At 42.8% G+C, this 17,678-nt stretch overlaps 1 protein-coding gene across 1 annotated transcript in view; it reads left to right on the forward strand.

The window, feature by feature from the left end:
- The window catches only part of gys2 (glycogen synthase 2), a 60,205-nt gene continuing 42,527 nt past the window's right edge, over positions 1 to 17,678 (forward strand). The window contains exons 1-4 of the mRNA XM_033989997.2: positions 1 to 302; positions 1,686 to 1,867; positions 3,459 to 3,650; positions 4,014 to 4,199. Coding sequence (XP_033845888.1) covers positions 179 to 302; positions 1,686 to 1,867; positions 3,459 to 3,650; positions 4,014 to 4,199 — 684 coding nt within the window. The 5' untranslated portion in view covers positions 1 to 178. The remainder of the gene's footprint in view (positions 303 to 1,685; positions 1,868 to 3,458; positions 3,651 to 4,013; positions 4,200 to 17,678) is intronic.

Consider the following 17,678-nt stretch of genomic DNA (forward strand, 5'->3'; position numbering starts at 1 on the left):
AGACAGACACTGCTTACAAAGAGAGAAGGACCTGTGTCTGCTGCTGGCCCCTGTATTTCCTTGCTGACCCCTGTCTGTCCTTACGGGCCCCTGTGTCCTCTGACTGTCCTTTGTGTCTCCTGAGTTTGAGTTGTCTTTCCTTACTTGCCTCTGGTTCTGCGAGGGCCCCTGCTTAGAGATGCCTCTGTCGCGGTCCCTGTCCATGACCTCCCTGAGCGGGGTGCTGCCCCAGTGGGATGAGGATGAGCTGCCTGTGGACGGCCTCCTTCTGTTTGAAGTGTCCTGGGAGGTCACCAATAAAGGTAGTATTGTTAATATAATGCATGTGTTTTATACCATACCTACTGGCCATGCTTGGTTGTGGTAAGCTAGTACTTGTCACTCAATAGCTGCATTGCTCTATTGCTACACTGGGGTGAACACGCTCTGGAATTCCAGTCGTTGTTTCCTTAGGCATGGCACTTCACCCTCATTGCCTATTTGTAGTGCGTATATGTCAGTGTTGTTGGTGATTGGCGAGGCCGATTGTGAAGATTGGCAACCTCAATTTTGTCAATCTGTCCCAAGGCAGCTGTGGCTACAATAGTAGTGTCCCTCCACTGTGTGTAAAGTGAATGAATAATGCAAAAAAAACCTGTAAAGTTGTAAAGTGATAAATATATATAAGACTTGTGCATTACTGTTGTTGATAATAATAATAATAATAATAATAATAATAATAATAATAATAATAATAATAATAATAATAATAATAATAATAATAATAATAATTATTATTATTATTATTATTATTATTATACACATGCAAGTAGCGTGAGTTGTCTGGACCAAAAGCATTACATTATGTATTAGTTGGAGCTGGGATCAAATCGCCAACTTTAGGTTCTACTCACTAAGCCACTGTTACCCAGGAGACTCTCTTGTGCATGGTTAAGTCTGGTCACTAACCCTCCACCCCTCACAAGTAGACATGCTGTGACATGTGAGAGCAGTCATGCAGCAGCCCTCAGGAGCCCCACACTCCACTGTGCTCATATGTTTTGTGTAACACTGAGTCAATATTGATATAGTGTAGAGAGTTCAAGTCCATTCATTCCACAGTTAAATATTAAGTGACTGCAGTGCTCAATGAATGAGACTTTACTCACAGTGAAATGCAGACAAATATGCCTATGTTTATAAGGTGTTACAATGTTATAATAGTAGCACCATTCAAGCTGTGGGCAGGATTGAAGCAGTTTTCTATGTCACCTCATATGCATAGCTCATATTTGGACCTTACCACATGACCTCTGAGTGACCTTCAGTCGCTATGAGTCTGGTTCCAAGCAAACCTTCTCCTGATTGGGCAGAGGTTTGAAATGCAGAATGCTAACCCTTCGCGTGTGAATATACCAGACAGCTATACCAACTCTTAGTGTCCATACTTCTTTTAGTGGCTTGTATCCTATGGCTGTCCTATTAGCATCAGATTGGTTTTGTTCAGTTGTTTCAAAATGTGTGGCACTTCCCAGAGAAATACAGGTGATAGAGATAAGTCCCAAAACATAGCATTGTTTTGGGCCCTGAACTCTTTAGTGGAAGCCCATCTTCAGTGTATCTGATGGAAGCAGTAGAGATGAGTAGAGGTATAGGTACAGGAGGTTCTGCTGTGTGTCCATCAGCCCTGTGTCCTGTGTCTGCAGTGGGAGGCATCTACACTGTCATCCAGACCAAAGCCAAGATCACCGTAGACGAATGGGGAGACAACTACTACATGATAGGCCCTTATTTTGAACACAATTTCCAGACTCAGGTGGAGGTCTGTGAACCCCCACACCCGGCGGTCAGGAAGGCCCTGGACGCACTCACCAGCAGCGGCTGCAAGGTCACACTCACAGCACTATAGTCAAATGTTATCATTAACAATACAGGCATACAGACACCTAAAGATCACATATGCAATTGTTGTATTACTTTTTTGAGGTTTTTACCATGTTATAACCTCTTTCCCTCATCAAAAACGTGCCTGAAGAGGTTTTATATTTCATCCATGCATGTTTGAGTATTTCAGCGGTTTCTCCTAGGCCCTACTCGCATCCTCCTTAGAGTTAGTTGTAAGATTCTGTTCACTGCTCAGCTCACAAGCCTGCATCACCCATGCTCCCACGCAACAATACTCCATAATTATATAAAAAACACAAAACAGCAACTTGACAATCCTGATGTGATGTGCAGCAGTTTCAGTAGTGGAAAGCATGCTAATAGGGTTGTGATAGAGCTGTGAAGGGGGAATGACTTAGCATGGGGAATAAAGGGAGGGGGAACTCAGAACATCAAAACCGCAATGGAAACTTATAAAACATGTAAATGTGTTTTTTTCAGCTAACATAGCATTTTCAAAACAATAAAAGGTAACATGGTTGTCTAAATATGTTATGTGTAAGCAATTAATACCTAATACTTGTGTTTATGCATTTCATGTTTTAGAACTTAAAATAATTACCACATAGCAAACCAGATCTTCCATTTTGGGTGCTCCCCATACTGACATCTGGTGTAGCGCTCCATCTACTGGCAGCACACGGAATTACCCACTCGCTGGCATGTAAATACAAGCACACAGTAGTAATGAACGCGATTTGACAGCGGGAAGGAACGAGCCTGGTGATTATGAAGTTTAAAACTGTTCAGAGTTTCTATCTACAACATCACCGTGTTTTGTGACAGCTCTGGAGGAGTGGATTTAGTGCAAAAGATTGATCAAATGAGTGTGAATGGTACATGTTTGATGAGGCATGGTTAAAAGCTCAAAAAAGTCAATTTTCCATATTAAGTGCTCTTTAAGAGTCATCCTTTTTGCTAATAGTCTTATTTTATAGATTAAAAATGTTTCCTTCAGACACACATACATACATGCCATGGTGACAGATGATGTTCAGTTTCCATGCTTCTTGAGGACATTATGTTGACTATGTTTACTTACATTCATTTCCTGGAGACTAACCTCAACCATATCATCACTTGACTTTGGCTAACCTTAAGTTAAAACCTAACTTTAATCTATTTTAACCCAAATCTGAACTTTAAACCAATGCGTTTGAATAATTACTGTTGGTCAACATGCACTGTCCGCTATAAATAAATAAATAAACAATTTTCATCATAATGAGCTGATTGACGTGGGGTACAGATTTTAGCACCTACAATGTGATAAATACCCGCACACACCCCTTCATGCACATACACATGGCTATAATGCTTTGTGAGGACATCGGAATGACTTTTATTTCGTGGAGTTTGATCCTATTATAGAAGGAATAACATCACAAAGACCTGATTTCTGATCCCCACAAAGCTAAAGGTTTGTATGTAGTGTCTCCACAATGTGATGAATACTCACACCTGACACGAATTCACATACATTTACATTGGTTTGGTTTGTATTTGATATTTCTTCTCTAAATGGCCATGCCCAGGTGCACTGCGGTCGCTGGCTAATAGAGGGTAGTCCGTACGTGATCCTGTTCGACATCGGCTCAGCGGCCTGGAACCTGGATCTCTGGAAGGGCGACCTGTGGCAGAGTTGTCACATCGGGCTGCCCTTCCATGACCGAGAAGCCAATGACGCCCTCATCCTGGGAGCACTCATCGCCTGGTTCTTTAAAGAGGTCAGTCTCTGCTGGTGTACAGTTGTATCCTAAGGCTGAATGAATTTGGGAAGAGATTTAACTGTGATCTTTTTCACCAGAAACGCAAACGCAGATTTGTGACTTAGTTTACTGTGCTTAAAAACATGAATGTTTGAATCCAAGCTGGCCAAATCATACTGCTTTTGTGTTGTGTGACTGGTGTTGGAGAGGCAGTTGGAACAGATTGGCAGCCACATTTCAGCTCCAGGGCATCTGAGACAATAGCAGTAGACTACCACCCCTACTGAGTCAAAAAATAATCCATCTGCGTGAAGCTGCTTTTGTACATAACAATCAAACATGGCTCATTCAGTCTAACTGTGTGCGTGTGTGTTTGTGTAGCTGACAGACGAGCTTGGGGACAGGCCTAATGTGATCGCACACTTCCATGAGTGGCAGGCGGGCCCCGGGCTGATCCTGTGTCGCTCCCGGAGGGTCCACGTGGCCACAGTCTTCACCACACATGCCACTCTGCTGGGACGCTACCTGTGTGCAGGCAACGCCGACTTCTACAACAACCTGCACAAGGTATTTACTTTTTACTAAAGTATTATGCAAAATGTACTTTTCTCTTAAAATCACTCTCTCGGATCTGAATCGTCACTATCTAAACCCCAGCACCTACAGCCAATCATTAAAGGACCCATATTATGCTATTTTCTGATTTATGCTTTAATGTTGTTTCCTCATCAAATACTTACTTGAAGTTGTCTTTGTTTCATTGTTTCATTTGTTTAACACACAAATCCTGCATATTTAGGTTGTGTTCTTTGCTCAAATCAGAAACACACTGTTCCACTCTGTGATGTCATTAAGTGGTAATACAGGAAGAACAATTTGGGTAATTTCAGCCCTGGATTGGCCTAACTAAGCTACAGCTATTGTTTTTAGTCTGGTTGAAACATCTTCAGTTGTTGGTTCACCAGAAGATATTGGAGACTTTCTGTGGCAATCTCAGCTGAACAAAATTTAAGGTCACTGTAGTGTATTGTAGCATAAACCAGTTCAACTGAGGCTAAAAATAGCTGTTATATTTAAAAGTACATCTTGAATGAAAAAAAACAAACAAGGTATGCTTTTGATTAGATAACAATGTTCTAATATGGCTTAAAGCTCACAAGAGTCAGTTCTGCTTAATATAGGACCTTGAAATTGTTTGGCTAAAGTGGTATCCTGGTCAGACAAACTTCTGAACAGATTTCTGATGACGCGAGCTGCAGAGGAAGCAAAGCGCAGTTAGAGGTTATGATGTGGTGCAGGTGAGTATAATTGGCTGCTGGGCTTGGGTGGGAAAGGCCAGTGCGGAGGTAAAGGTCACATGTCAGATGGATGACTTACAGACAGCCCCCTCTTATTGATGGAATCATATCAATAAGCCTTAAGATTCAGGAGCAGGACAAACCACTAACCACTCCGAAAACACAACAATACACACATCTTTTATTATTACACTGAGTACACGTGAGTGACAATAACCAAAGCTGAGAATATTTATCTGGATTTGATTAGGTTTAAATTTGCTCTCTAGATCAACAATGCATATTTACAATCACATTATTACATACTCACATTATGTAACGGAATTTACATCATCTTATTGCTAACACATAACATATTTAGATTACCATGTTACCTTTTATTGTTTTGAATATGCTGTATTTGTTTTTGACGCTCTGAGACCCCCTTGATTTGCTAGCTCCACTTTCAGTAGCATCCCGACACGTTCAGTATGCATCCCACTATTGAAAGTACTGCACATCGCATTAGGTTTGTTAAGTTGCTGTTTACAGTTTTGCTTCATGTTTTTGTATATTTATGGAGAATTAGCAAACAAAGAAGTTAAATCTGTCAAATGGACAAATCGTTGTAAGAGTAAAGGCAAGGCAAGGCAAGTTTATTTGTATAGCGCAATTCGTACACAAGGTAATTCAAATTGCTTTACAGAATAAGAAAGACATTAAAATCACACAAATCCAAACATAAATAATCACCCAATCTGCAACTCTCTCACCCACTCGTTTGCCCCTTTAAAAACTCTCTCTTGCACTCTTTAAACATTGTCTTGCTCAGTTTAACTTTCCCATTACTTTACAAAAAACTTTCCTGTCACTTCTCAAATACTTTCCTCTCACTTTACTATGTCTAATAAAAGTCCATCAGTCCATGTTTCTTTTGTCATCATAAAATTACCATTAAAGGAGAAGAGTGCAGAATAAAAACCTTTCAGTCGTATGCACAGCTGAACAGAACCGTTTTGAGCCTGGATTTAAACATTGTCAAAGTAGAGGCCTGTCTCACATCTTCAGGAAGATTGTTCCAGGTTTTAGCTGCAGAAAACTTAAATGCTGATTCCCCATGTTTAGTCCTGACTCTGGGCACCAGCAGGAGGCCGGTCCCTGAAGTCCTCAAATTGCGAGATGGTTCATATGGCACCAACATGTTGGAGACATACTTTGGACCTAGGCCATGGAGAGACTTATACACAAGCAGAGCTGCTTTAAAGTCTATTCTTTGAGCCACAGGAGCCAGAGACCTGAGCACAGGACTTATGTGCTCGTACTTCCTGGTTCTAGTCAGACCAGAGCAGCAGCGTTCTGGATGTACTGCAGCTGTGTTAAGGCTCGTTTGGAGAGGCCAGTGAGCAGGACGTTACAGTAGTTTAACCTACTGGAGACAAATGCAGGATAAGTCTCTCCAAGTCTGGTTTTGACAGTATGCATTTGATTTTTGACATGTTTTTAGATGGTAAAATGCTGCAGATGTTATTGATTTGATGTGGCTGTTAAAGTTCAAGTCTGAGTCCATTATTACCCCTAGATTTCAAGCCTGATTTGAAGGTTTTAGAGAGAGAGACTGGAGGTGACTGCTGACACTTTCTCTATGTTTCTGTGGGCCAAAGATGATGACTTCAAAGTTGTTTTGCATCCACACACTGATCTGTTGATGCAGTGAGTGAATCCACTGGTCCATATTCACCTGCTGCCAGTGAGACATAGATCTGAGTGTCATCTGCAGAGTTGTGGTAAGACACATTATTGCTGTGTATTAACTGGCCTAACGGCAGCATGTAGAGATTGAACAACAGGGGTCCCAGGATTGACCCCTGGGGCACCCCACAGGTTAGGGACATTTTATCTGAGACACAATTTCCAATTTCAACAAAGTACTCCCTGTTTTCAAGGACTTGAACCAGTTTAGTGCAGTACCAGAGATGCCCACCCAGTCCTCTAGTCTCTGTAAGAGGATCCTATGATCCACAGTGTCAAAGGCAGCACTCAGATCTAACAGGATCAACACTGAGACTTTGCCTGCATCAGTGTTCAGGTGGATGTCATTTGTCACCTTGATAAGAGCAGTCTCAGTGCTGTGGTGGGTCTAAAACTTGATTGGAAAATATCAAAGGAGTTGTTCATTTCAAGGAAGTTAATAAGTTGTTGGTAAACAACTTTTTCGAGGACTTTGCCTAAAAACGGCAGATTTGAAATCGGTCGATAATTGTTCAATATTGTGGCATCAAGACTGCTCTTCTTTAGGAGAGGCTTGATAACCGCAGTTTTCAAAGCACTTGGGAATGTTCCAGATTGAAGTGACATATTAACTATGAGAGTGAGTGGTGACAGCAAACTGTTGAGCACAGACTTTAGAAATTTAGTGGGTAACACGAGGCAGCATGTAGATGAACTCAGACTGGTGACAATCTCTTGGACAGTTTTGTCAGTTACAGGTGTAATGTGAGTCAGCTCTAAGTGTCTAGGTGGCTGCTGAGGTGTTATTTGCGTTGTGGAATTTATGGCATATTTAATGCCCTGAACCTTGTCATTAAAGAACACTGCAAACTCATTGCACTTAGATGTGGAAATTAGTTCTAACGGCAGTGGAGCTGGGGGTTTTTTTAATCTGTTTACCGTTGCAAACAGGACACGAGAGTTGTTACTACAACTTCCAATAATGTCAAAAAAATACCTTTGCCTTGTTCTACATAAACTGTGGTTGTACATGTGCATCTTTTCTCTGTAAATCTCATAATGAACCTGGAGCTTTGACTTGCGTCATTCCCGCTTGGCCCTCCGGCACTCCCTTTTCTGTGTCCTGACCGAGTCATCATTCCTCCATGGCGCTTTCTGCTTATCTTTAACCATTTTAACCTTCATTGGGTCAATGGTGTCCAGAACATTCAAAACACTCGAAGTTACAGAGTTCAACAAATCATCAACATTAGAACATGAGGCATTTTCAAAGTGTATCATTTCCATGAACAGTGCATCTGTTAAATATTAAGGTCTATGTTCTGAACTGGCTAATGACCAGAAGGGTGTGCCACAGGGTTCTGTATTAGGTCCCCTCTTATTCATTATTTATATCAATAATTTGGGACTAAATGTATGTGATGCGAGTATACATTTTTATGCTGATGACACATTTATTTACTGCTGTGGATCAACTCTTGATCAGGCCATTGAATCTTTGAAAAGCCTTTGCTGCTGTCCAGCAATCTATACTTCAACTAAAATTATTTCTCAATGCTGATAAAACCAAGCTTATGTTGTTTTCTAATTGTAAGAAGATGTCTCATACAATCCCCACAGTGTCCAACCTTGAAGGACACAACATAGAGGTGGTTCATGAGTATAAATACCTTGGTGTATTGATTGATGACTTCCTCACTTTCAAACCACACGTGTCAAGAAACTGAGACTAAAATTGGGTTTTTATTTTCGAAACAAGCTGTGTTTTTCATTTGAAGTAAAGAAGCGACTTGTAGCTGCGACTTTCCTCTCTGTGTTGGATTATGGAGATCTGTTTTATATGAATGCTTCAGCTCAATGTCTTTGAATGGTTGACACTGTTTATCATGCTTCTCTAAGGTTCATTACTAAGTGTAAAGCAATGACACATCACTGTGAGTTGGATTCTCGAGCCTGCCCTGGCCATTTGAAGGAGGAGTCATTGGTACATAAGGCAATGCTTGGACTACTGCCAACCTACATTTGTTCCTTACTGTCACAGAGAAGAGCTCATTCTTGTTCTCTTTGTTGATCATGTGTTGCTCTCTGTTCCATTTGCTCGCACTGAACGGGAAAAAGGCTTTTGTCCACTCTGCACCTTATGCATGGAACATGGTGCAGAAAGACTGGAACTTGACAGAGTTGATTTCCTTGAATGTTTTTAAGTCTAAACTGAGAGGTCTCAAGGCTGACTCCACAACATGCACTTGTTTTTCATAATCTGTTTGTCTTTTCCTGTTATCTTGTCTCTTTTTAATTATGTAACAAAATGTAATAACAAAATAAAATAAAAACCTCCAGACCATAAAGGATGCGTATGCTTTACGCAACCGTGAAGAATCGTTTTCAGCCCTATCTGGTTCGAAATGGTTCTCAGTTCTTGATCAGAAATCCGGATATTACGAGATTGAGATGTCCGAGGAAGATAAACCCAAGACCGCCTTTGTTACTCCCCTCGGATTTTGGGAGTTTAACAGGATGCCCCAAGGTGACCTCAATCCTCAGTTGGTCCAGGAGGCCTGGACCGACTGCATCGATAATGGCTGAAGCTGTCGTCTGAGAAGTGTCAATTCTTCCAGACATCCGACCGCTATTTGTGACACGTTGTGTTGGGACAAGGTGTGGAAACAGGCTCAGAAAAGATTGAAACAATAAAAACCTGTCCAATCCCCACAACACTTAGGCAATTACGTTCTTTTCTGGGCTTTGTGGGATATTACAGCCGCTTCATCAAAGACTACGCCATCATAGCCAAGCCACTCAATATCCTAACTTGGGGGTATGCTCCAGCTTGGACAACAAATGACATCTACCCACAATCCAAATCAGCCATTTGTTGAGCGATGGAGTCCCAGTTGTCAGTCTGCTTTTTCAAGGAACTCGCCACCGCTCCAGTTTTCAGGTTTGCAGACTCCTCTCATCTGTACATCCTCCACAGCGATGCGAGCGTGACTGGTCTAGGAGCTGCATTCTACCAGGAACAAGAAGGGAAGGTTCATAGCCTATGCCAGCTGTGGGTTATCACAGAGCGAGAGCCAATACCCAAGACATAATGTGGAATTTCTGTCCCGAGCTGTATCAATGCTGACACTCTCTCACAACGCCCTCATCTGTGCTACAGTAAAAAAGCCCCACAAGACGACAAACTCATTCACCAGTTCATCTCCCAGCATACTGTGGACTCTGTTGCCATCTTGAAGAAAATTGTGAACGCCATCTGCCAATGTCACCTGCTCCAAGCCTCACCACCCAAGGACCAAAGGCAGATTGGCCTCATCCTCATCGAGTCCTATCCATCAACATTGATGTTCTACTTGACCGTTATAGCTCTGAAGATCTCCACGAGCTGCCGCTCATCCCTACTCTCGACATCAAAGAAAAACAGCACTCAGATTCCTGCATTCGAGAGCTCATCCACCAACTTGAGACGGGGAGGAAGATCCCGCCAACTGCAAGAGAAGAGCTCCCAGAACTTCCTTTCATTCTCAGAGAATGGTCAAAGTTGGAGCTTGTGGATGGGAGACTGTACCGGAGTAGACAAGATAATGAGGATCTTTCATATCAACTTGTTGTCCTGGAAGATCATTTCACCAAATTCACCACTGCCATTACTATGCCAATCAAACCACACAAACTGTAGCAAAAACATTATCAGAAAACTTTGTCATCTATTATGGCATTCTGGAGTGATACACACAGATCAGGGACGGGATTTTGAATCAAAGTTAATCAAGGAACTTTGTGAGGTTGCTGGTATTCAGAAGAGCCGTACAAGTCCGTACCATCCAAGAAGAAATCCGGTGGAACATTTCAATCAGACATTGTTGTCAATGTTGGGTACACTGGAGCCAAAACAGAAAGGTGGAAGGAACATGTCAAGCTGCTGGTTCATGCCTATAATTGCACCAGAAACAAGGTTACGGGATTTACTACCTATGAACTTATGTTTAGAAGAACCCCTCATTTACCTGTCAGCTTTGCATTTGGGCTGCCACTGAGTGAACCTCAGAACAAGAACCACTCTCAGTATATTCAAGCTCTGAAGTCAAGACTTCAAGAAAGCTTCAAAATTACTGCCAAGAACTCTCCGAAATCTGCCAATCAGAACAAAGCCCATTTTGACAGTCGAGTAATCCCATCAGCCTTGGTACCAGGAAATCGTGTGCTCATCAGAAATGTCTACCTAGGTGGGAAATAGAAGCTATCCGACAAATAGGAGCAAGAGGTTTATGTTGTGGTCCACAGAGCAGGAGATCTTCATGTCTATAAGGTGAAGCCAGACAGTGGCAATGGACCAATGGAGACACTGCACCGAGACCTCCTCCTGCCATGTGCCTTTTTCAAAGACAGTGATGAGGACCTGCAACCTGAAAAGAACTCACCTGTCCAAAGGCCCAGAATGACTTACCTTAATGACTTACCTGCAAACTTACCTGAAGAGATGCCTACCAAAGATCCTGTTGTTAAAGATCCTGCTGAAAAGTCCAATACTATTGAGCCACGTGACAATCACTGACGTATTGTGCGGCGCGTCACGCCAATCACGGTGTGCTCTCCACTCCTCCCCACTCCGCTCCGGCTCCTGTCTGCTCCACCGACTCCACCTCAGTCAACTTTGGTCTACTCAACATTCGCTCACTTAGCGGCAAGGGGCATCTGGTTCAGGATCTCCGAAAGCTTGACTTTCTGTGCCTCACGGAAACGTGGCAGCAGCCCAGTGACTTCGCCGCTCTCAAGAAGGCAACTCCGGCAGGTTTTGTTTACAGCTGTGAGACCTGCGCATGTGGCCGGGGTGGTGGCCTCGCGATGATTCACCGCGAGACCTGGAAAGTCCTGCCCGTGTCTGCCCCTGCCTCCTCCTCCTTTGAGTACACCACTTCACTTCTCCCTGGACCTGCCCCCACCGTTGTTGCCACTGTTTATCGCCCACCTAAATACAGCAAGGATTTTCTGAATGACTTCTCTCATCTCCTCACTCATCTCTCTTCATTGTCTCACAATACTGTCATTCTTGGCGACTTTAATTTTCACCAGGAAAATTGTAATAATTCTCATGCTAAAGACTTCTCCTATCCTGTTTAGATAGCCTTGGTTTACAACAATACATTCACTTTCCCACTCACTGCAAAGGTCACATTCTGGACTTAGTATGTTGCTCTGGTTTCATTCCCACTGACTGCACACCTCACACACTCCCATTCACTGGCCATATGCTCATCACCTTCAGTCTCAAACTCACTCTATCCAAACTCCTCCTCCCCCGCACCATATCATTCCATAAGATAAAGGACATTAACATCAATACTTTTTCTTCTGACATTAATAACTTCCCCAGTACAGATCCGAACACTCCACCTGATGACCTGATTTCTCACTACAACAACAACCTACATACACTTCTGGACACTCACGCTCCCCTCAAAACAAGATCAGTCTCCTTCTCCCGCTCTGCACCCTGGTTCACTCCCACTCTACGACAACTCAAAGCCAAAGGACGACAACTGGAATGACTTAAAAACAAAACTGGACTTACAATACACTTGGACATGTACAATAACCACATTCAACACTACAAAGACTCAGTTTCCACTGCCAACTACTACGGCCTCATTCACTCCAACAAACACAACTCTAGGACCCTTTCCTCACTTCTCTCCAACATAACAAAACCTCCTGACTCTCTCCCCAATCACCTGTTTTCCTCTAATTTCTGTAACTCACTAATGTCATTTTTTGTCTCCAAGATCACAACCATCCATCGACACCTGATAAGTGGAGCTGCAGTTTCTGGAGTGGACACCTTCTCTCCCCGCTTTTCAACAACATTTTCAAGCTTTTCTCTTCCCTCTGTTCTAGCTGTCTCTGAGTTCATTCTTAACTCCAAACCCTCTACCTCCCAACTTGACCCTATTCCTACAGCTCTTGTTAAATCCTGTCTCTCTTCTCTTGCCCCCTTCATTACTAACATCATTCATTCCTCCCTGATTACTGGTTCGGTTCCTTCATCTCTCAAAACTGCTTCTGTTACCCCTATTCTGAAAAAACCTGGTCTAGATCCTAATAATTTCAATAACCGTCGTCCTATTTCCAACCTGCCCTTCATCTCCAAAATTCTTGAAAAAACTGTCGCTTTTCAACTCCACACCCATCTTGCCACTAACAACATCTATGAACAGTTTCAATCCAGTTTCCGCCCACTCCATAGCACAGAAACAGCACTTCTGAGAATCACCAATGACCTCCTTCTAGCCTCTGACTCCAGTTTACTCTCTATTCTCATCCTCCTTGATTTAACAGCTGCCTTTGACACCATCTCCCACAACATTCTCATTCACAGACTTCACCTCATATCTCTCTGATCGTAGTCAATTCATCTCAAATCCTACAAATCCAACACTCTCCCTGTCTCTGCTGGTTTTCCACCAAGGCTCTGTCCTAGGTCCCCTTCTCTTCATCATCTATATTCTCCCCCTTGGTCTTCTGTTTCGTAAACACAATATTCACTTTCACTGTTACGCGGATGACACCCAGCTCTACATCTCCACCAAACCTTCCTCATCTCTCCCTCCAACCTCTCTTACCCTCTGTTTACAGGAAATTCATTCCTGGTTCTCCTCCAACTTCCTCCAACTTAACATTTCTAAAACCGAAGTCCTCCTAGTAGGCGCCCCCTCTACTATCTCCAAATCCAACAGCTTCTCCATCTCCATCCATGAGTCCACTGTCCTTCCTTCCCCTCAGGTCAAGAGTCTGGGTGTCATCCTCGACAGAACACTTTCTTTCCACTCCCACATCGATAACATCACCCGCTCTGCAACTTTCACCTCCGCAATATCTCTCATCTCCAACCCTCTCTCACTCCTCACACCTCTGCCATACTTGTTCACAGTCTTGTCACCTCCTGGATTGACTACTGTAACTCCCTCCTCTATGGTCTCCCCAACACATCCCTCCAGAAACTGCAGCTTCTCCAAAACTCCACAACCCGTATCATCACCAGGACCCCATCTTCCCACCACATCACCCCCATCCTCCAAGAACTACACTGGCTTCCCATAAAACAGAGAATCCACTTCAAAATCCTCCTCACCACCTTCAAAGCTCTCCATAACCTGGCCCCACCTTACATCTCTGACCTCCTCCACATCTCCATTCCCTCTCGCTCCCTCCGCTCCTCTTCCTCTCTCCAGCTCTCTGTCCCCTCTGCCCGTCTCATCACCATGGGGGGCAGAGCCTTCAGCTGCACTGCTCCCCAGCTCTGGAACTCTCTCCCTCCTGACCTCCGCAACATTGACTCTCTTCCACTTTTCAAATCCAGACTCAAAACCCACTGTTCACACAATCTTACACCACATAATCAGTCACTCTCATCTTCATCCAGTTTTGTATCTCTGTTTTATCTGTAAATATGTGTTTTTAACTTTGTCTTGTACAGTGTCCTTGAGTGTCCTGAAAGGTGATTTCAAATAAAATGTATTATTATTATTATTATTATTATTAAAAAAGTATTTAGCCGGCCACCAATTATGCAAGTTCTCCCACTTAAAAAAGATCAGAGGCCTGTAATTTTCATCATAGGTACACAACAACTATGAGTGATTTGTGCTATTTTTAGAACCAACCTGCGGGCAACTCATTTAATCCTTGAAGGCGACCTGGTGCCCACGGGCAACATGTTGGTGACCCCTGCATTAGACAAACGTGTACAAAGACAGTACCAACACTTGGGTTGCCCCATTGCCCTTCAGATCACTATGGTGCTGCCTCCCAAATAACAAACCTCAGGCCCTGAAAAGACTTGAATCACTACACACTGAACACAAAACCCACAATGAAGAAACATTTTATTGACATGGAGAGTTGGTATCTACCCATGTTTGATGTGTATCACCCACAAACGTTGGACCAAATAAGAGTAGTTTTTGACTCCAACTCCAAATATGAATGTGTTTCACTAAATGACATGCTTCTTAGCAGACCTGACATGAAGAGCACTCTGCTGGGAGTCCTCACCCACTTACGCAAAGAACCAATTGTTCTGTGTTTACTGTGAGAAACACCTTGAAGTCTTGCTCTTTTTGTGGTTTAAGGTTTAAACCTTCTATGTTGATGGGCTTGCATCATTTTCCACTGAGAATCGGCTGTTGAAATCCTGCAAACATCACAGGAAATGCTAGCTGAGTCCAACATCAGGCTACACAAACTAACAATAATGATGTCATGCAAGTGTTTCCCCCTTCAGACAGGATTCAAAGATTTTAATCTAAGTGCTGATCCATTTCACCTACAAAGAAGTCTAGGTCTCTCATGGAACTTAGAGTCAGACTGTTTAACATTCTGTGTATCTCAAGAAGAAAAACCTGTATAAAAAGAGGTATATTGTCTACAGTTAACATTGTGTTTGACCCCCTAGGATTCGCTGCACCAGTTACTCTAGGAGGAAGAAGCATAATGCCAGAACAACTGAGCAATATGAGTGGGACACCGAGTTCCCAGCTGATAAACAAGAACAATGTAAAATGTGAAGAGACTCCGATCAAGGAACAGTTACAAATCCCTGGACCATACATCCCTGTTTTGGTGTCTACAGAAACACAATACAGAGAACTGTGCGTCTTTTCAGATGCGTCAAACACTGCCATCGCTGCAGTAGCTTATATGCAAACTGTGTCTAATTTCGGTGACTCTCATGTAGGCTTCATTATGGGTAAATCCAAGCTGGCTCCTCGCCCAGTGCACACTATCCCATGCCTTGAACGTTGTGCCACGCACAAAAAAATCGAACCGGAGTTGAAAATAAAATAAACACACAACAATTCATTCTGCGCTATTTTTCAATGTGAGTCAGTGAGTGTGACCGGGGACGAGCTGCTCCAGACAATTATGTGATTCACATACGGATTTGTGCAGCTCATCAACGTCATTGACAGGCGTCCTCATGGGCCGCTATCAGAGTTTTAGCCGATGTGGCCGACGTGGAGTGAAAACTCGCTAATGATTCTGTGTTTAACCCCTTAACGTTCCGACGGCCCGCCCTCGGGCAAAGATCCGCGCATAATTGCGTAATTTACGCACTGTTTTGCAGCGGTTTTGTGTTTTAAACAGGACGAAACGGACAAAACAAAGGAAGTACGCGACCGAGGACACTGTGGATATTTGTACAAGTTAAACTAGAGGCATCTCGAACCCGGAGCGATTCGTGGAACCGAGTGAAGATCTCATGATGGGCTGAAGAGTAGAGGATCTTATGTGCTGATGGACTGGATGCTGTTCCTTATCGGTAAGCGTGGTTTATTCTGCTATTGACTTAATTGTGGGTCAAATGTGTATCATGTGTAATTATTAGCATTAGCTAATGCCAATCTGCGTCCCCCGACCACCACCAATCATCACGCACCACTTGGGCGAATTGTCTTGCCCAAGGACACAGTGACATAAGTTGGTCCGAGTGGGACTCGATCCTCCAACCTCTGTCACAGAATGACTGTCACACTGTCACATGTACAGTGTGTTTTTAGTTTCCAGTGTGTGTTTGTTTGCATTTTGAAGTGTGTGGTTTGTAAATATATATTTATTTTGACCCATACCACTTGTTTTGAATATATTTTATATACAAATACACATTATATATTGTGTTTTGATATGATATGTAAATGTACAGTAGAAATGTAAATGCGGCAATTTGATTCTTTTAATAAACCATTTAACTTGGATGGATGTGATGCAGCATGACCACAGTGCGCACGTCTGATGTTGCTCACAGTGGTCCATGGGACCACTCAGGGAGTTTGTGTGTTTGCTCAGACTCGTGAAAAATTAGAGGGAACATTGGTTGCAAGAATCAGAAAGTCCTCTGATCCATGCCAGTGGCTTTTCATCAGTACTTAGAAAAACCCTGCAGATTACAGGAGCCACCCATTTACTGCCGCTGCTCTCAAATACACCAACTGGCTTTCTGGACTTGCACTTCTGGTAAAGCGTCACCACAGCCACCCAACATAGGCAAGTTCCTGCTTCTGAAGAGTGCAGACACAAACCTTGCTTGCTCCCTCTCCTTCCTTCTTTTACTTTTTAATCATTTTACCTCTTCCAGTGCTGAAAGATTTGTTTAGTTATGACTTTCTTTTAAGTAAACCAAGACTTTTAAACCATTTTTACATTTTTTAACTACATTTCTGACAAGCCAGTGACATTTCTGGGGGAAGAAACCAAAGGACTTCTTTCTGCAAATGATGTTGAAACTATCAACAACAAATTAATGAGCTACAAGCACGGATATTTGTTTTAGAATCTGAAAAAGGACTTCACCAGACGCTCTCTGTGACCTCCAGTGGTAAGCAACCCACAGTTACTTTCAGAGAAGAGAGTGAAAAAACTACTACTTTCAACTTAAACCTGAGTGATACGGTGTCTTTTCCAAAACTTTGTAAAGATGACAGTGCTAAGCCAACGTAACAAGTGATAAAAGACAATTCTAATATAGTTACATCAACCAAAATACAGCTTAAAAACAGATTTTGACCACTGTCACAGATTCATGTTGATGTTAATATACAAACAGAAAATGGATTTTAGTCACAAAACAAGAGCAATGAAGTTGGCAAAAGAGCGGCGGCAGACATGTGGTCTGTGCCAAACGTCAAGGTCAGAGATACGCTGCTGCTAGGAGACGATACTATCAGAGATGTGACTCACAGAGGAATCCAAACTTGCTCTTATCCCAGTCACACTGTCTCTGAGATCACAAAACTTCTGCTAAAAGTTTTGTCAACACACCAAGGAGCTAAACAGCTGCTTGTGCACGTGGGTGCAGTTGACACCAGAATGAATGAGACTGAAATCTTGAAAAAGAATTTCATTATATTATTCAAGGAGCTTGATAAAACGGAGGTTAAGACTTTCATCAGTGGACCTCTTCCTAGCATAGACAGAAGGAAGATGAACAAATTTACCCGGCTGCTTCAGCTGAACACATGGCTGTTCAATGAATGTGCAGCCAGAG

This window comes from Periophthalmus magnuspinnatus, chromosome 23 (assembly GCF_009829125.3).
Source record: "Periophthalmus magnuspinnatus isolate fPerMag1 chromosome 23, fPerMag1.2.pri, whole genome shotgun sequence".
NCBI classification, from domain to species: domain Eukaryota; kingdom Metazoa; phylum Chordata; class Actinopteri; order Gobiiformes; family Gobiidae; genus Periophthalmus; species Periophthalmus magnuspinnatus.